At 47.6% G+C, this 20,320-nt stretch overlaps 1 protein-coding gene across 1 annotated transcript in view; it reads right to left on the bottom strand.

Moving 5' to 3' along the window:
• Atg7 (autophagy related 7) overlaps nt 1–20,320 on the bottom strand; it is a 220,649-nt gene that overhangs the window by 132,823 nt on the left and 67,506 nt on the right. Inside the window, exons 10-16 of the mRNA XM_051155105.1 lie at nt 19,189–19,279; nt 17,138–17,282; nt 15,402–15,560; nt 12,697–12,891; nt 11,349–11,549; nt 9,765–9,880; nt 6,523–6,598 (exon numbers count right to left, since the gene is read on the bottom strand). Of these exons, the coding sequence (XP_051011062.1) occupies nt 6,523–6,598; nt 9,765–9,880; nt 11,349–11,549; nt 12,697–12,891; nt 15,402–15,560; nt 17,138–17,282; nt 19,189–19,279 (983 nt within the window). The remainder of the gene's footprint in view (nt 1–6,522; nt 6,599–9,764; nt 9,881–11,348; nt 11,550–12,696; nt 12,892–15,401; nt 15,561–17,137; nt 17,283–19,188; nt 19,280–20,320) is intronic.

The raw sequence follows: 20,320 nt of genomic DNA, 5'->3' as shown, positions 1-20,320 counted from the left end.
TTGCAACTCCAATGACCATGTCCCTGGAGGTTTCTGGTGGTGGCTCTCAGCTGTGCTGGAGGAAGGTATACTCTGGGAGGGATCAGAGGTGTCTGATGGCAGAGCAAGGATGGATCCCTGGATTGGGTTGTCATTTTAGCTAAAAAATGACTCCAGTTTTACACCAGAGCTCTTCATACTTAGTCTGCCCTTCATGTGGTGGCAGGCTTACCCTTGTCATGCTGGGTGAGGGTGCAGGGCATTCCCGTGCACAGGCACCTGTCAGGTCTACATGCTGAGTCTTTTCGCCAGTCCCATGGCAGCTCATTTTGGTGTCACTGCCATCGGCTGCCTTCTAGCACTTTCCAGATAAGATAACCAAGACTCAGAGATGGCGCAGCCTCACAAGCACCAAAGAGAAAAGCCAAGACTCTGTTCTGGTTTATTTTGGCTCTAGAGCCTGGTGGAAAAGCTACAATGCACAGAGGAGAAGGGGAGGGAGAAAAGGAGAGAGGGAAAGAGGGAGGAAGGGAGGGGAGAGAGGGAAAGAGAGAGGAACTCAAACACGCTGTAAAACCAAAAAATGCAGATGGTGTAACACCTTTCAGGTGAATTCAATTATTTTCAGTGGAATTTGCCCAGTTGGATACAAAATAAATAGATCAGGGAAGGGGGGGGGGCTTTCTCTCTGACCACTGTCCTGGCCGTGTTTCCACCTGTGCTCAGTAAAACTAACTTTGGTGCCAAGATCAGATCACCTAAAGGGGAAGCTAAGATCCACTATGCCAAAGGTGTCCTGCAGCCCCGTCTGAAGCCCCACTGCTTGGCTGTTGCAGCTCCCTACAGGTTTGGCAAGGTTGCTAGAGCTTGGAGTTTGCATGCATAAAAACATGTTCCCAACTCCAGATCAATCCTGGATGCTGAAAAGAATCTTAATCACAGTCTGTGCCAAGATGGAGTTTAGCAACAGTGAGCCCCAGGCACACTACAGAGGTCTTTGTTTCAGATAACAGCTTCCGTACCCATCACTGGCTGCCTCTCATTATTGAACTGGAGCCACAGAGGGACCAAAGAGCTAAGCTGGAAGGCAGCCAGCATCATCCTCAGTAAAGTATTGCAGGATGCAGCTAACTCTCGAGACGTATCGAGCATTGTTTCCTGAGTTTGATGATTCTTTCTAATTTCCTGTTTAGAGGGTAAACAAACTTTCATTTTAATAAAAAGTGGAAAGAGAAAGAAAGCCAGCATGGGTAAGTGTCTCCTGTACCCAGAACCCTGCTGGTGCCTAATAAAGGCAACCTATACGTGATTTTCGGGGCCTGTTATTAGGCTGTCCTCATTTATAGGCAGAAAACATCAGGTTCAGAGGAGATGAGACACTTAGCCAAGGGGAAGGCAGACAGCATGAGGGTGTAGTCAGACCCTCCTAACTTTCAGGTCCTCCCTCTGGATGGAGAGCCTACCACGACCTCATGGCCTGGCTTGTGCCTACTACCTTAGGCCGTAGCAAGAGCAAGCACTTCCTTGCTGGCTCTGATCCCAGTGTGCTCTGCACAGTCTGTGTTCCAGAAGCACCTGCTTGGCTGAAGAAGATGGACAGTGTGACTATGTCACAAATAACAGCAGCAGACACAATTTTCCTGTCACCACCTAGCTGAGGGCCACAGAAACTGAGTGGAGGGAGATGAAGGAAGCTTTTTCCTAGGCTACACCTCAGGTAATGCCTTCTTGCTCAACTTCCTCTAAGCAGCAGTTCATCTCCCAGGGCATAAGGGTTGAACATCCTTGAACGCCCCCCCCCCTTGCAAAAAGAGACCTTATTAGAAACTAGAAGGCCTGGGGGCAGAAAGATGGCTCAGTGGTTAAGAGCACATACTGCTCTTCGTGAGGACAGAAGTTCAGTTCCCAGCGCTCACAGCAAGCTGCTTACAACTGCCTGTAACCCCAGCTCCAGGGGCATATGACACTCTGACCTCTGTGGGAACTTGTATTCATGGGCATATACCACCCACTACACACAAATACACATAGATAAAGTAATAAAAATAAACCTTAAAAAAAAAATAGGAGGCTGAAGACTGAGAGAGGGGCACCAAAAGCCTGAACGGATGGGCAAGACCAGTGGCTGAAGCTTTGGGCTCCCTCTCTCCCTTACCTCACTCAGAGGACTCCCAAGGCCAGCCTTTTCTAGTTCCCTGCTCTAGTTTTGATCTTCCGCAAAGAGGAAAAAGGAAGAACTCAAGAACCCCAGAGAACCATGAACTTCCAAATGCAGACCTGGAGAAGGGCACACACACCTAGGCGCATGTGCTCAGGGGCTTCTGCTCCCCTGTACTTCAGAGTTCGGAGTATACTCCTCAAAGACAGAAACACTAGCTGCTTAGTCCACAAGATGAAACATGGTCTGGATGTTTGGGTTGTTTTGCTGCAGGATCTTTCTGAGGCATTCGGGCAAAGGTTGTCAGATTACAGGCATCTAAGTTCTGTCAGTCAGGCTCTTTCAGGGACCTACAGGTCAACTTTCTTGTGTGTCAGGAGAGTCCTATACATTTTATAAAGCCTGGATGGGCCTCTGTCAAAGCCTTGTAGAGCTCAGCCATCACCCAGGGGCCAGGAAAAGACAACTACCATGGCCAACTGTCATGGTCAATGTGGCTGGACGTGGAGTCACCTAGGAGACACACCTCTGGGCATGTCACGAGGGAGTTTCTAGAGTAGTTTAACTGAAGAGGGAAGACCCATTTTGAATGAGGGCAGCACCCTCCCAAGGGCTGGAGTCCTAGACAAAATAAAAAGGAAAAAGAAGGGGTAAGCTGAACACCAGCATTCACCTCTTGTAAGAGACACGGCTTAGAGAAAGCACTGGAGGAACCAGAATTATCCAACTCACTGGTTTTGTTTGTTTCTTCAAGGGAAGGATATGATACCTTTTCACCTAGAAGGCTGGAGTGCTCTAACAACCTGGTCATCTTTTGATGTTCTGTGGAGCCAGGCTTCACCTGAATCCCCCCAAGTCCTGAGCACTGGTTAGGCTCTAATCCTGAGCTTTGTCTCTCAGTGACTAGAACCCATCTTGCTTGTTATGAACCCTTCCTCCTAGACCCTTACTGAGCTCTGCTCTTCTCAGTCAATAAAACTCGTGCTTATCGTAAAGGCCACAGGCACTTTGCTATAGATTCGTACTTCACAAGGGAGTTTCTATGCAGCCATCTTTGAAGCTTTGCTGCAGTAACTGTACATGGAGACTTTCCCCCAAAGTTTTATTGTCCTTAAGTGAGCAAGAACAATAAACTACAAGGTCAGACTCTGGAAGCTTTTAACTCAATGCCTGTTAAAATGGTGCTAAACTGAGTTTCATTCCTCACCTCAAGTGGATGTTTCCTTGCTGGCTGTGAGGCCTGGCCTGCAGGGAACCCCACAGTCTCTCTTGCTTCCTAATTGTGGACACAAGGTGGCATGTGGCCTCATGCTCCTGTGGCCACACCCTCTTCACTGTATTGGACTGTGATCTAAAACAAAGCCTTCTCTTAACTTGCTTCTGGCAGATATTTGGTCATCAAAATGGAAGAGTAATGAACACAGCTAAACTTCCATTCTTACCTCTTATTTTTTCAGAGTGTATGATGCACATGTGTGCAGGTGTACATACATGTATGTGCAAGACTCTGAATGGGAGCAGATGTTGACATTCAGTGTCTTCCTTAATCATTGTACTAGGAATATGGAGTCTGGCCCTGGGGCTTATGCGACAAGTGTTTTATCCACTGAGCCACCCCTCCCACCTACTATGTGCCCCAAGAACCTTGAACAACTCACCTGCCCCATCCCCAATCGCTGGGATTGTAAGCAGTGCCATCATGCCTGGCTATCATTCTCTTAATAAAAAATGCAGGTTGGTAGGAAATGGAGGGGATGGAAAAGTTGTCTGCCAAAAAACACTGACCAAAAAGCACACACTATACCAATCTGTTTCCAGAAAGTTCAAAGTATGACAAAAGCCTCCTGTGAGTCAGGAGCAGGTCTCTCTGTTGGCAAGGGTATCAGGAGAGATGCTCATATGCACATTGGTGTGTGTGTGTGTGTGTGTTCATTTTGTGAGTGCTTTGGGTCATTATCTGGATGCTTTATACACTAATACAATCTTTTGAGGAAGGAAAAAATCACTCTCTTCAAAGACAAAGCAGCTTTACTTGCCGCCTGCTTGTGGTATCTACCCCAGTGTATTGGGCCAGAGACTAAAAAACCTAAACGTTTAAAAAAAAAAAAAGCCACCCAAAGAGCCTGCCTCTCACATCAAGTGGTTTTTCACGGTTCTCAAGTCCTGCGCCAAGCTTCTTCAGCTATCACGTTAAGCTGATTTCAGTAGGGGACTAATCAAGCTGCTCAGTGTCCCTCGAAAATATCTGAATGGGGCCAATTTGTTTGTGGACCCACAGGGAGGGACAGAGCAAGCCCGTGGCCTCTCAGGTCCAATTTAGGACAGCAGAGAAGTCAAGGAATATTCTCCACCATTACCCAATGATGCTTGGGAGGTGCTGAGGGTGGGGCGGGAGCTTTCCAGGCATCTCACGCCACAGGATCACATTAATAAGCACTCTCCTTGGGGCACTGAGAAAATGAGCCAGAACTTCACAGGTCATTCTTTACAAGCAAGATACACAAAGGGACTCAGCCAGCTCTCCTCCAACAGGAAACCATTTGTCTCTAGAGGAGGGAGGAGGAGGGAGAGGAGAGGAAGAGGAGGAGGGGGGAGGAGAGAAGGAGGGGAAGAAGGGAAGGAAGGGTAAGAAGGGGAGGAGAAGCAGGAAGGATGCAGAGTCTGCTATCAGGCCCAGCTCCCTAATCAAAACACAGTTGCACAAATAGAGTCCTCTCCACTTGAGAAAAAGAAAAAATTTTTTTTGTTTAAATGGAAACTGAACAACTCTGATTAATTTTAAAGTTCTTCCTCTGCTTTCCGTTTTAGAACGTAGCTAAAAATAAAGGCTTAAAACTTGAAATAAGAAAGCAACACACACACACACACACACACACACACACACACACACACACACACACACACACAGAGCTTTTACCATATACGGTGGCATTATTCTTCAGCCTTTGAAAGGCCAAGTGAAGAGATGGCCAACAACTAAAATAACCCTTCAGACAACTGCAGGGGAAGGAAAGCTGGAAGGCTTGGTGAATGGCAGGCAATTGCCAGGCTCGCTCCTTGGGGATGAATGCCCACTGAGCGATGAGTTGCCATAGCTCTGGGAAACACGGGCACATGCACTCAGCACAGGCAGCCCTCTAGGGAGGGTTTTTGCCCCCTGGCCTCAGCACTGAGAAAGCAACAGAGGCTGCAATTTAACTTAAAGGAAGAAACCAGTGCAAGGACATGACTGAAAATTTAACTAAGCTTCTTCTCAGCATGAAATTTGAAAGAGAGATGAGGACCCGGCTCCAGGGCAGGAAAAGAGGCAGGCGGGATGACCTGGAGAAGATGTAGATGAGGGCAGCCCAGGGCAGCCCAAAGGTCAGCAACCTTGTGTGTGGTGGGGGAGAGGTGAGTACCGTGTTGCTGGTCTCCTGGGAGTGCGTCTACGGAAAAAGCCTGCCATGTTCAGGTCATACAAATGCCACACTTGGGGGCGGGGATTGAAAGGAAGCCACCTTTCCTGGGGTTCCATAGTTTCCAAAGCTGACACAGGTATTCTTGGGTCATTGCTAAAGCACCTACTTTCCTGACACAAACAGGCACAGGGGGTGGGTGACTATCGGTGGCTGGGCGCTTGCTTGGTGTGCACGATGCCCTGGTTTCATCCCAGGTCCAAACAAATAAATCTGTCAGGCAGGATATGCACTGAAGGGACACCTCCCAGTTATGTGTTGGAATGCACGGGACTGGAAAAGAGCTCCTCAAATGTGACACTAAAACTGCCCTCATTTCCCTGAAAGACAGCATACAGACTGAGAGACCAGGGCCTGCCAGGCTCATCCCACAGACTCAGGCATGGATCCTGTAAGCTGTGTTGTGAAAAGGCCCTGCTTCTGGGTGACGTGGCTAGCAGTCTGCCCGTGCTTGCCCAGAAAGGCTTCCTGCCGGGCACTGGGCACTGAAGGCTAGCCAGCTAATCCACACTCCAGCCTGCTGGGCTGGCATCTACCAGCCTGGTCTCCATGCCTACCAGGGAGCTCAGCATGATTTGTCGACAGGAAAACAAGGACCTGAGAAGTTCTGACACTGAGCCACGGAAAGCTGCACAAATCAGGGCTGAGACTGAACCTGGCTGGACAATGCCCGGCTGTCCCAAGGCCCGCCGCTTCTTTTTCCACTGCATGGGAGAGCCTGGTGAGCAGCCTCAGCGCATGAAGGCGAGGGAGTCCCATGGCTCCATTTCCTCCCACAGTGTTCCCAGAACCCAACATTCTCCAGGTCCTAAGGGCCCTCTGAGGCCCCAGTTGCAGGATTTGTGCTGGTGGAAGGTCGAGGGGCTCCACCTTCCCCTCCACTAGAGCATTGGGGCAGGACCACAACTTTATTTCCGACTCACTCACCTGGTGAGGCACAAGCCCTAGGGAGGTGGGTGGTTCATTCATGCGGTCGTCACTGCTGCTGGCGATGGCGTAGCCCCTGCAAGAGGGAAGCAGAAAGGCTCTCAGCTCCTGAGTGTTCATTGGGGAGCACATGGGAGAACATCTGGGGGTACTGGAAAGAGTTAGGAGAACCAAATGCCCTTTTCTGGGCTTCATTAGCTAGCGGGAAACTCATTTCCATGGGAGGGAGAGAAAGGCAGTCATTAAAAAGAAAGTGGGCGCCCCAGAGTAGGAACAATGAGAGCAAGCTTGTGAAGAGTGCCAACTGGCTAACTTCTCCTCTGTGCTTTGGGTACATCAGCTGTGAACAGGAGGAGAACAGCTACATGATAAATCAGGGGCGTGCGAGATAAACTGCTAAGTGCAAAGCTTGCCTCTCTTCCCTTCCTTCCTTCCCTCCCTCCCTTTCCCACTCTATCCTTTCAGAAGCTCTCACTACACTGAGAATGGCAACCAGCCTTAACTCCTGGCTTGGGCTGTCCTCCACCTCAGCCTTCTGGCAGCTGGGAGTGGGGTGTGTGTCCCCACACCTTTCTCTAACCTGCCATAAACATGGAGGAAGGAGGAATAAAAGGAATCAACTGGGCTGGAGAAGCAATGGCTCCTCCTGAGGAGGGAGATGCTCATTTATGACCCAGCAGAACCTGTTACCAGGGCAAAGCGGACAAGGGGTTGGGATCAAGAAGGTATAGAGTCATCTCTCATGAATATTACTTCCTACCAAGTAAGAAACTTGGATGGCAGAGAAGGTGAAGGCAGGGGACGGACATAGCTGCTCCTTCCCCTTCACGCCTTGTCTGCTAGCCACTGCAGCCCTCTGAGTCACACAACAAACACAAGACTGTTGGGGCCTTCTGCATTGCCTTTCTTGGAATTCAACTTGGATCAGCAATAAGTATTTTCTAAATTCGATTCTCCCCTGCACCACAAATGGCACAGATAACACAGCACTCCAAAGTGGAGTGCAGCAACATTGGGGCAGCCAAGCCTGGCTGCTGCTCACTAGCCCTGTGAGTCCTAGTCACCAAGTCCAGCTCCCCTCTGGCCCCATCCCCAGAAATGGGATTAATGAGCCTGATGGCATGAACTTGTAATGCCCACTGAGCAATGAGTTGCCATAGCTCTGGGAAACACGGGCACATGCACTCAGCACAGGCATGTTTAGTCTCCTCTTGACCTCTCACAAATTTATCCAGAGAAGCAACAGGCCCAGCTGAAAGAGCTAGGTTCCTTAGCATTCCTTGCTAGGTAAATCACAGGATGCGTTTTCTGGAAAGGCTCTTTTCTGGAAAGGGACAGTTCACGCTTCTGCAGCACCATGGCAGCTGTTGGCAAAAAGGGGCCCATGTAGAGAGTGGCTGACCCATTTTCCAAGGTTGCTGTGATAGGAAAGCATGGCTGCACTCCATGTTAGAAGCACAGGAAACTGGTCTTGGGATTCTGCAACCGAAACAGCACCGAGTGGCCTAAAGGGCTGTGTGCTGGATGTGAGCCTGCTGGGTCTGCAGAATGGGGAAGCTGCACTTAGAAAGCACAAGCTAATAACTGCAAGGGCGTGCTAAAGTCAAGACAGCTGGCAGACCTGTGCTTTGCCTGCTATGGGTTGCCATGACTGAGAACTGCAACAGGCAGGTAAGATCTATGCTCAGGACCAAGAGGGAAGGTCCTAGGCCTGCACAGCAACATTGGAAGTCATGCTCTGAGAGGTACGGTGACCTAAGAGAAGAGGTTACTTGGTGCATTCCAGACAACACTGGGAAGACAGGGAAGGCCAGCTGATGCACTCATCCTCTCCAGGGTATCACTAGGAAATGATCATACTGGAGAAGCCAGGCTAGAACTAGAGATAGTCATGGGCTTTGTGGTGAGGGCTGCAGTTCTGCAGAAGCCACTGGTGACAAGACAGGTGCTAAGGTTGAACAGGGGGATGAACATGGCCACCAATCAAGAATCTACTTAAAGTTAGATTTCAATAGTGACAACTGTGTTATTGATGACACTTGCCCCTGGACATTCCTTTACAATTTGGCAACCGATGAGGGACACTGATGTGACCTATGACCTTCCGTATGGATTTGGTCCATTCTATAGTTAAAAGGTGTGGTTTTGTTTTAGGCTATAGTCATGTGGAAGAAACCGATGTGACCTTTGATCTTCTGTTTGGATTTTGTTCCTTCTTTAGTTAAAAGGTACAGTTTTGTTTTACATTATAGTCATGTGGAAATGCTCCCTAGAGAAAAGTAACAAAGGGGCCTTCCCGCTAACTGCTGAGCTAGCACCAACTGATGGGTTCTGGGAGGGGAAGGCATAGTACATGGTTGTGAACTACTGCTGAGCCCAGCAGGCTCCAGTGTATAGCTCAAAACCCATGGCCACACAGCTGGCCCCGGTCAAACTCACTGGATCACAAAACAAGGCAAAAGTGTTTGTGTGAGGGGGATATTTGTAGGGTAGAAGCAGGAGACAGGAGTGGTGGCAGGGAGAGTAATCATCACGATAACCATGTAATATACGCATATGAAATCACCCAGGAACAAATATACTGAAAAAAAAAAAAAGGAAAGAGAGAAATTGATGGAGATTGTCTCAATCCCCAGTGGCGTTTAGTTTGTTACTAAAATGAGTGTTTGCTTGCCCATGAGTAGGCACTGTCACACAAGTGTGATACTGAAGAGCAGCATCTTGTGCCCACAGGTGAGGGAGGCCGAGTGGCATATGCTGAGCCTCTGGACCAGCCCTGGACTATGGGCTTTGAACTTTATTTGGACAGTTTCCTGGATTCAGACCTCAGCCACAGGCAGCTGATATAGTTCCTAATGCCAGTGACACCTTCCACAGTGTATACGTTATATACACAGTATACACAGAATATACAGTATACACATTCTCAACATCTAGGGCTAAGAAAGCCACAACAGACTAACAGAAGTGATGTGTGAAAGACCAAATGCCCCTGCCAAAGTCTTCCCTCTCCCTTATCAGCTACTCAAATCCTCACAAGAATCCCAGAGGGCACGGGGCATACCCAGGGATCACATGATGAGTCCTTTTGGGCCAAAGAATTGGACTAGGTTTTTGTTTGTTTGTTTGTCAGAAAGGTGGAGAAGAGGCCGAGTAAGGCCAAGGGAGCCCGAGAGAGACAGTGCCCATCCATTACCAACAAGTGCTCAGTTCATACGTTCATCTGTAGGCTCCAAACTCACCCCTCTGGATGCTGCAGGACAGAGACCATCAGCTCCACAGCCAGGGCACCTGCAATCACAGCCAGGCCTGGGCGGCTCACTGTGCACTGCTGGTCTAGAGTCCGGTCTCTGGTTGACTAAAGAGAAACAACCATGGACATGTATAGAATATTCTAGTCCAGGCAGCCCTAGGTGAACCTAAAACTCCCCATGATAAAACTTTAAAGTAGCCGACAAAGGACAGCCAGCCTCACCCTACCTTGTCTTGGGAGGGTCAAAATAAACGAAACAGTATGTAATTAAATGAGGGGCTATGCTGAACAGGATGCTCACTGGAAAGAGACAGAGATGGGGACATTAGCCAGCAGTGGCATGACCTCGTGGTGGCTCTGCACCCAGTGCTTCTCTAGGGGAATCCATCACCTTTCTTGTTCACGGCAGATGAGGTGGACTCACAAGAACAATTGTGAGCACTCAGTGATCCTTTCCTGTCATTCTCCCTAAAGTAAGGGCTCAGAGTGACCCTGAGTAAGGCAGAAGCCACAGTCTCTACCCTGCTGTCCTCCGCTCTGTGCACTGCCTCGTCACCCTGACTGTGGTCCGAGGACTTAACTGCAAAACGGCAAGCATTTGTTAGCACCTGGCTCCACACATACAAGCTGTTACTGGGTCAATCCCACAAATTCTATCCTTCCAAATGGGGGCAAATCCTGGGTTATGTGATGCTATAAAAATTCCAAGTAATAAAAAGACATGGCTGGCTGTCCTGCTTGGGGGCTCAGCCCTGCTTGATGGCAACCACTGACCAATAGGACAAGCTGCATGTTCTAGCACTTGATGAAGATCATTAAGCCTCCTTCCTCACACAAGAGGAAATGGAAGCTTTTCTGTGGTGGGGGAAGGTAAAGCCAGTTGCCCCAGAGAGCACACTGGGTTTTAGAATAGCAGAAGGGGAAAAGCACCATTCAGAGCAGACATCTGCCTCTGACCGCTGAGCAATGCCTGCTCCTGCAGGCTCACTAGGCTGGAGGCACTCCTGGCTGCCTCCCATTCCACCTGCTCAACACTGAGCATGCTCAGGAGGGCAGGTGAGCTTCCTCTTTTAGATTATCAGATAAAATACACGAGGCACAATTTCAGACAAATGACAATTTTTTTTTTTACTCTAAGCAGCTTTTGAATACCATAAAAGGCATACTTATATACTTAAAACCAAAATGAACAATTGCTGTCTTCCTGGAATTCAGTTTCCAGATGGTGTCACAGGCCTGTGCCCTGCTCTGTTCTGCAAAGTCACAGAGAACACAAGGCCTTCTGGTTTATGAAGAAGCCAGCATAAGGCCTGGACCAGAACCTGGGGCTTTAGTCTCCTCAGGTCTGGGGCTCTTTCTAGCGTGAGTGTAAGGCAACAAGAGATCAGTCTTTGCAGAAGCTTCCCCACTCAGCTTGGGTCACACAGCCATGGCTACATTTGTGCAGTGACTGTGGCTCAGCCAACCAAAGCTCATGGTAGGACAATGCCACCCCATCCCCTACGAGAGAACGCTCTTTACTAGACAATCTTTAAACACCACTGGGAGGGCAGGAAAAGAGAACTCGACTTACATCTCCAGGAGCCACCACGTCATTGCAGAAGTAGCAGCCAAGCTTGTACCCAGGGATGTTGGCAAAAAGTGAGGAGCCCAGGTCAGCAGGTGGCACAAGGTGGCTTGGGCACAGGTCCCCAGCTCCCTGCTGTTTGGGTTTCTTCAGACCGTGTCTCATGACAACAAAGGTGTCAAACCCCAAGGCAGCATTGATGACCAGCTGTTAGAATGGAAGGAATAAAAGGGAATGAGGACAAACACACCTCAGGCCAAGGCTAAGTTCATACCTGGCTACCTTTACATTGCTTTCTTTTTTCATGTGAGTGTAACTAGACTTTAATAGCCAATTGAAACCTGCAAGAGACTTGATCAGCTGGTCATATAAACATCTCATTTAAAGCCCCTTACAAACATTGCCTGTCTATAGACAAGGATACCAAAGGTCAGAGTTCCATCTCTGTCTCAGGGTCAAGAAGCTGATAGGAGGGAGGTATGGACAGCAGTTGGTGGCTGCCTAGACCACTCTACCCTTTTAGTTCTTTAGAAAGTTTTAATGAGACACATATTGTAAACCATGATTTGCCCACCCATGGGTTTTGTTTTGGTTAGGTTTTTGTTTGTTTGGAGACAGGGTTTCTCTGTGTAGCTTTGGCCATCCTGGAACTTACTCTGTAGACCAGGCTGGCCTCGAACTGAGAGATCCACCAGCCTCTGCTTCTTGAGTGCTGGGATTAAAGGTGTGTGCCGCCACCATGTGGTAACCACATGGATTTTTAAGAGGGGAGTTCTTTTGTACTATAAGAACCCCCTTGGTTATGATTTAAGTTGTTCTCCTAAAGCTTTGGTCACATACAAAATTTGAAAGAGTAAAAAACAAAACAAAACAAACAAACAGCATGCTGGAAACTTCCCTTCCTTTCTTGTCCTTTGTTTCATACACAATAAAAAGATGATACATAAAAAAAAAAAAAAATGAAGATGATACATGACAGATGATAGACAGATGATGGGTAGATGGTGGTAGAGGCAGACATGCATGTTTTTATATATAAATGTAACATATAAGATTCATATACCATTTTATCTTATAATATGGCATTTTAAAAAATTATCATTCTTTGGAAACCTCCATGAGCATGGCTGCATACTTAGTTAAGCATCCTATATCACAGGCCTTGAGTTTCACATAGACTAACAGGATCTGCAAGGATTGCTAGGAAAATGGTAAGCACACACATGCTAGGTGACAGTATGAGGGGAAAAAAAGGCTACAAGGCCACACAGGTCACCCTCCTTCCTGGGGGAAGGTGGGCTTTCTCAGGTGGCTCACTAAGCTCTACACAGAGGTAACAGGAGGCATACTCCACCTTCCGCTTGCTGGCTGCAATGACAGCAGGAAGCCACCGGCTCTCCCTGGTGTCCATTAGCAGGAAGATGACATCATGGCTCTCAATGAGCTCCTCCAGCTGCTCCACGTCTCTATGGGCCTGCTCCAGCGTGAAGTTAGAGAAGTTCACAGGGTGTCCTGGCATGGGGATGCTCATGTTGAAGCCTCTGGCGTTCTAGGGAAGCAATGGCCATACTCACATCACTTACAACCAAGAATTTCTCTGTGCACAGTGCTACTGCTCTTTCCTTCAAATACCTAAGCCCTGCTCTCCATCTTCTCCACTTTCTTGAGCCATTGTGTGTGTGTATGTGTGTATTAGTCTATCTTTGTATCTGTGTGTATATGTGTCTCTGTGTGTGTATATGTGTCTGTGTGCATTTGTGTATACTTGTCTGTGTATGTGTACCTGTGTCTCTGTGTGTGTCTGTCTGTTTGTGTGTGTCTATGTGTGTGTCTGTGATGGAGTATGTATGTGTGTGTGTGTGTGTGTGTGTGTGTGTGTGTGTTGCTGAGGATGAAGCTCAGAGCCATCCACAGGTGCAACACAACCAGGTATGCTCACTTTCCACAGAATGCAAAGAATCACAAGCTGTACCTCAATCCTCCACATGCCACTGGCCACAGGCAAGTGTGAAAACATTGGCTTTCCCAGAGTTGTCAATACAATGACAGGAAAGACAGCTGGGAGTGTGGTGCAACTCAGAAACTAAGTGGCAGAACTCAGATTCAAAGCAACACCTGCACAAGCCTATGGGAGGTTCACAGTCCTCTCCAGTGACAGACTGGACTGTTCTCCCAGCTGTGCAAGCCTGTGTACCCTAGGGTAGAATGACAGATCTGTGCCTTCTTCCGCAGGACTTTCAGGCCTTCTACCGGGAAGACAGAGTAAAGTGACCAATGCCACTGAGCCTGCGCTTGGCACTTACTTAATGTCTCAAAGTAGGGCTGTGGCTACCCAACACATAGCTGGGTACACAGTGGACCCTCAGTCAGTGCTATGGAATTCCACTCAATAAATGATGCTCCTGAGGGACGCTTGTGAAATAAAACCATCAACAATAGGAGGCTTTGGTAACAGATAATTTAATACTGAAAGACTAAAGGAGGAAACTTCTGGAAGGCAGGCTTCTCCACGGCTAGGGCTGAGGGTGCTGCGCCTAGCACTGTAAGAGCAAGCAGAAACCTCAAAGATCACCAATGTGATTCCTGTCAGATAAAATGATCATGTATTCAGTGGGCAGACTCTCTTGCTGAATATCTTTTTAAAAATCTCAAAACCTTTGGGAGGCAGATCACTCTGAGTTCAAAGCCAGCCTGGTCTACAAAATGAGTCCAGGACAACCAAGGTTACACAGAGAAACCCTGTCTCAAAAACCCCAAAAACAAAAATTAAAAAAAAAGAATCTCAAAACTTATTTTTATTCAAGAGAGTTGAGTGTGCTGGTTAGTTTTTGTCCATTTGACACAAACTCAAGTCATCTGGGAAGAAGGACCCGCAACTGAGGAGCTGCCTCCATCAGACCAGCCCGTGGGCATGTTTCAGGCCGTTTTCTTGCTTGATGGTTGATGTGGGAGGGCCCATCCTGCTGTGGGTGCACAAGGAAGTGGGCTGAGCAAGCCATGGAGAGCATCCCTCCATGACTCCTGCCTCTGCTCCTGCTTGAGTTCCTGACTTCACTCAGGGATGGACAGTGATCAGGCTGTGTGAGCCACATAAGTCCTTTCCTGCCAGTGGTTCTGGTCAGGGTTTCATCACAGGTTAAAAAAAAAAAAGCAAAGTAGGGTGGTAAGTGACTTGTCTCTCATCTGCTGTTTCTAAAGTATTATAAGTGTGCCTCAAAAATAGCAGGAGATACAGCCAAGGATTCACCTTTCAACCGGTCTTCTCTTACCTAGACTTCCTGTTAGTACAATTTCACAAGTGGTACTAAATAGCCAGTGGGTAGTGCGGTGACAGATGAAAACTAATACCTACATCTGCCCCATGAGAAATCCCTTGATAGCCAGGCAGGGTGAAAACACAGAGCTCCAAAAGACACTACTTCCTCACTTGATCTCTCCTGGGATGGATGAGAGGCGCTTGCTGTGCAGGCCTGGGGATGGCAGCTTCAAGCACACCAGGCAAACACTTGCCCACCTGGCTACAGCCCGGCTCTAGCTGCGTTTCAGTTTTCTTTGTTCTGTTTTGTATACATGTGTATGTGTGTTGACAGGTGTGCGGGACTGCCATGCCTATGTGCAGATGCACACGTACCATGGTGAATATGTAAGTCAGAGGACAGCCTCAGATGATGGTCCTCACCTTCCACCTTGTTTGAGCAGGGTCTTTTGATTGTGGTTGTTTACTGCTGCATAGGCCAGATTAGCCAGCTGGCCGGCTTCTGAGGACTCTCCCGCTCTGCCTCCTTTCTCACCGTGGGAGCACCCAGATCACACACATACACTTCCATGCCAGGCTTCATGCTCACATAGCAAGTGCTGTAGCCAATGACCCCACCCCCAACATCTTTGCAGTGTTTTTTAAAAGGCTCACGGAGATGAGGCAGCAGGCTTGGTCATATGACTGTCTGGTGGGAAGTAACACGTCTGATTGTCAGTCACCAAAGCTACAGAGCCTCGTTCCCCTGAACCCCTAGGGCTTAAACATGGATGTTTCCCCCGCCCCCCAATCCATCAACTTACCACCCCAGGAAATATTTTCTGGAGCCGCTCTGCTGCAGCCAGGGCCTTGGGCTTGCCGCCCACCAGACAATCTTCAAACTCATACAGAGGTTGCCTCACGGGGTTGGAGTAGGAGATCTTGGCGTTGTCCACAAATGTGATGTGTCTGACGCCCCAGCCCTACATGGAAATGGGAGACCATGGCATGCTCCTGACAAGGACATGTTCCTAAAAGTCTCTAGGAAGGGGTTTGCTTACGAGCAGTGGAGAAGTACAACATAAAATTAAAATATAGGAAACTGCAGAAAGTGCAGACTCAGTTTCTGATCACTAAAATGTCAACTTCTTTTTTAAAAGCGAAATAAAAAGTCTAGAGCCTCACAATTATTAGAGTAGGAAATGTCAGAATAACTCTCACTCACAAGGTGTTATTTTTGATAGTGCCACTAGAGGGAGAATGCAAGTGGATGCTAGAAGAATTCTGCTGTGTTGGTTCAAGGTTGGCAAGGAATCCCTTAAGCCTTTGGTTTCTCTTAATGAGTAATAAATATCAACTCCTCTGGATACACATTTTTAAAAGAATTTTTATTCTAATTAATTATGTATTTATTTTTATTTTTGGTTTTTCTTTTTTTCTTTTTTTCTTTTTTTTTTTTTTTTTGGTTTTTCAAGACAGGGGTTCTCTGTGTAGCCTTGGCCATCCTGGACTCACTTTGTAGACCAGGCTGGCCTCGAACTCACATCGATCCGCCTGCCTCTGCCTCCCGAGTGCTGGGATTAAAGTCATGCGCCACCACACCCGGCTTATTTTTGGTTTTTCAAGACAGGATTTCTCTGTGTAGCCCTGACAGACCTGGAACTCACTCTGTAGACCAGCCTGGCCTTAAACTCACAGAGATTCACCTGCCTCTGCTTCCCAAGTACTGGGATTAAAGTCATGTGCCACCACCGCCTGGCTGGAAGCTCATTTTGAATCTCAATTAAGTCTTCAGAAAAAATTTCTTGCTTGCCATCCCATGTGAAACAATGCAGAACACTCTTAGAGTAGTTCTTCACACTGGAGGAAACTTACTTATAACCGGGCACTATAAGACGAGTCTGTGATTACATGCAAGTTATCATGATGTCTTGGACATTTGCATAGACAAGAACATTCAGAAAAGCTCTGCATTTAAAGATGTGTCTTATGCATAGTATTTTGCCTCCATGTATTTAAGTACATACATGTAATGCCTGAGGGGGGCCAGAAGAGGGGATTAGATCCCCTGGATGTGAGCTGCCAGGTGGTGCAGGGAATTGAACCCAGGTTCCCCCCAAGAGCAGCCACCAGTCTTAAGCTCTGAGCCATATCTCCAGCCCCTATATTTCCTCACAGCTTATAGGGCCACATAGCTTTAAAGTTGGACAAATAAGCGACAAAGGAAACTTTTTATAAATAGCAGGCTCTGAACTAGTTTTTGTAAATATAAATGACCCGGTAAGTGACCAGGCCTGTTGAAAGGCCTCTGTTTCCTTCAGCCAGGACAACTGCTGCCATCAATGATGACATCCTCATGGATGAAACCTGACTACTTGTGGGAAGGGAACTGGAGCTGTGGCGGGAGAGGCATTCCCTGCTTCTGCCTCACCATGGTTACAGAATGCTCTTACAACTACAAAGATGCTGAGGAGAGCAAAAAGGAATGGGAGGGAGGCACCAGGGAATCTGGGAGAGGAGAGGCAGATCTTGACAGGGGCCACGAGGCCCCCAAACTCACCATCAATGTCCTAGCCACATTACACCCCAAGGTACCAGCTCCCAGCAGCAGGCATTTGACGGACATGACCTTTTCCAAGTCCAAGGTGGGGACCAATCGCCAACACATCAGCTTGAGATTCAGATCCACGGATGACTCAGCCAGCCTGGAACACAAGATGGGTGTGCTGGTGAGCCACTCACTCGAGCTCATGTCTAACAGAGACATGGTCCACGGGAGGAACAAGATGGGAGGAACTGGGCCATCAACATCACAGTAAGAATAAGGCGAAGTCGCAACAGAGGAATATCAAATGGCTGAGAAACACTTAAAGAAATGCTCAACCTCCTTAGTCATCAGGGAAATGCAAATCAAAACAACTCTGAGATTCCAGCTTACACCCATCAGAATGGCTAAGATCAAAAATTCAAGCGACACCATATGCTGGTGAGGATGTGGGGAGAGAGGAACACTCCTTCATTGCTGGTGGGAATGCAAACTAGTACAGCCACTTTGGAAATCTATCTGGTGCTAGCTCAGAAAAATGGGAATAGGGCTTCCTCAAGACCCAGCTATTCCACTCCTTGGAATATACCCAGAAGATGCTCTAGCACACAACAAGAAAATTTGCTCAACCATGTTCATAGCAGCCTTATTCATAATAGCCAGAACATGGAAACAGCCTAAGTGTCCCTCAGTAGAAGAATGGATAAAGAAACTGTGGTACATATACACTATGGAATACTACCCAGCTATTAAAAAGAAAGAATTCCCGAAATTTGTGGATAAATGGATTGAGCTAGAAATGATCATAATGAGTGAGTTAACCCAGAAGCAGAAAGACTCAAATGGTATATACTCACTTATATCTGCATACTAGCCCAAGGGGCATGTCCCACGAAAGCCTTCACTTACCAGGAAACTGGGACAGAGGGGAGGACATCCTATTGGGACTCTAGATGAGAGAAGCATGGGAGAATAGCAAAGTAGAAGGATCCAGAGGGTCCTAGAAACCTACAAGTAGAACATTATGATAGGCAGATTTGGGCCCAGGGGTCCCACTCAAACTAAGGTACCAGCCAAGGATAATACAGGCCGTAAACTTTAAACCCCTACCCAGATCTAGCCAATGGTCAGAACATTCTCCACAGTTGAGTGGAGAGTGGGATATGACTTTCTCACGTACTCTGGTGCCTCACATTTGACCATGTCCCCTGGAGGGGGAGACCTGGTGGCACTCAGAAGAAGGACAGCAGGTTGCCAAGAAGAGACTTGATACCCTATGAGCATATACAGGGGGAGGTAATCCCCCTCAGGAACAGTCATAGGGGAGGGGAGTAATGGGAAAATGGGAGGGAGGGAGGAATGGGAGGATACAAGGGATGGGATAACCATTGAGATGTAACAAGAATAAATTAGTAAAAAAATAAAAAGAATAAGGCGAAGCTTGTAGGCAACAGGGAGGAGAGAGGTCACCACACAGAGAGCACGCCACCGTCCTCCCTGACCCTGGGGTGGGGAGAATTTCCTATATGGTGCTGCCAACAGAAGAGTGAAAGGAAAGTCAGAGCCATCACGAGCTGCAGTGTGGGCCTAAAAGAATGGCTCTTCCAAGTACCAGAAACTCTCCCAGACTTTAATAAAAGGTGGGTGGATTCTCATTGCTGAATATAAAATAGCTTCTCCGTAAATGCAATGTTTCTTATCCTTCAGTGATGGCAAGTAGAACAAAGGTCTACAACTATGAGTAACGAACTAGAAAAGGAGGCAGAGGCAGGCGGATCTCTGTGACTCTCATGCCAGCCAGGGCTGCATAGTAAGACTCTGTATAAAGAATATTAACACAACGGTAACCATAGAAATTAGAGGAGGCAGTGGTGAGGTCCAGGTTGCTGAGAGTCTCAGCTGGAAACAAGAGCAGAGAGGCCATGCGTGCCTCAGGACATTGTTACACTAACCCTCAAGACAACTTGGACAAGCAGTGGCTGGCCCACTACTGGCACCTCTGAACTGCACCGCATAGCATTGGCCAGCACACCCACCGGAGACAAAGAGGCCCCAGTCATGTCTACCTTTTGGGGTCCATGCATCCGCTGAGGTTCACCATTCTTGGTCCCATGCCTCCTTTCTGGTTCTTCTCCCAGCCAACTGCTTTAGGACAATCTTAATTGCAAATAAAACATAAAGTTTACTAAAGTGGAAACTAAAGCAAACCTGAACTCATATCTTCACGCTTGCATGGCAAGCACTTTACAGACTGAACCCTCTCCCTCCCCCGACTTGGACTTTTGTCCTCTCCTTTTCACTGTGACTGCCTTTTTTTTTTTTTTTTTTTTTTTTTAAAATGTGTATGAGTATTTTGCCTGCATGTGAGTACACCACATGCATGCAGTGCCCTCAGAGTCCAGAAGAGGGCATTAGATCCTCTAGAAATGGAGTTACAGACAGTTTAGAGGCACCATGTAGATGCTGGGACTTGGCCCCAAGTCCTCCATAAGAGCAGCCAGCGCTCTTAACTAGTGAGCCATCTCTCCAGCCCACCTTTTCCTTCTGCTATAGGAGGCCCTGGGACCTGTGCAAAAAGACTGAGATGGTATTTTTATACTTGCAGATCTGTTACTCTTGCTACATCCTGGAGTTAACAGAAGCCCCTCAGGGCCACAAGACCCCTCACAATTCCTTCTGTTGTTGTGGGACCTCTGTCTGCTCCTTCCTCAAAGACTTCCTTCTATTCGGAATAAAGCTTCAACTGAGCAGAGAGCTCAACCTCAGGTTACAGCTCAGTATTATTTCCAATGGCTGCATTAAGTAAAGGCTCTAAGGCTGGGGCTGGGCCTACAACTTGGCAGTAAAGCAATATTCTGTGTGTGAAAGTTGTAGTGAGAGAACTGGGTTCCATCCTCACTAACACAAACACTTGCACACTTACACATGCACACACCACATACATGCCAAAACACATACACAGGCTTTAACACAAAGACACAGTATACACATACACACACATGTACACTCATATCAACTCCTACACACTCACTCACTTACACTAAGACACACACACAAGTACACACGGGCAAAACTCACTCTGACAGTGTCACACTTACATATGTGTACACATGGCTACACATGCTCTCTTACATATACATTCACTCACACACTTAGATACCCCCACACTCACAAATAGGCATGTACATTTACACTCAC

This window comes from Acomys russatus, chromosome 13, assembly GCF_903995435.1.
Source record: "Acomys russatus chromosome 13, mAcoRus1.1, whole genome shotgun sequence".
Lineage (NCBI taxonomy): Eukaryota > Metazoa > Chordata > Mammalia > Rodentia > Muridae > Acomys > Acomys russatus.
Note: the sequence above shows the minus strand (reverse complement) of the source record. Positions and strands in the feature narration are given on the sequence as shown.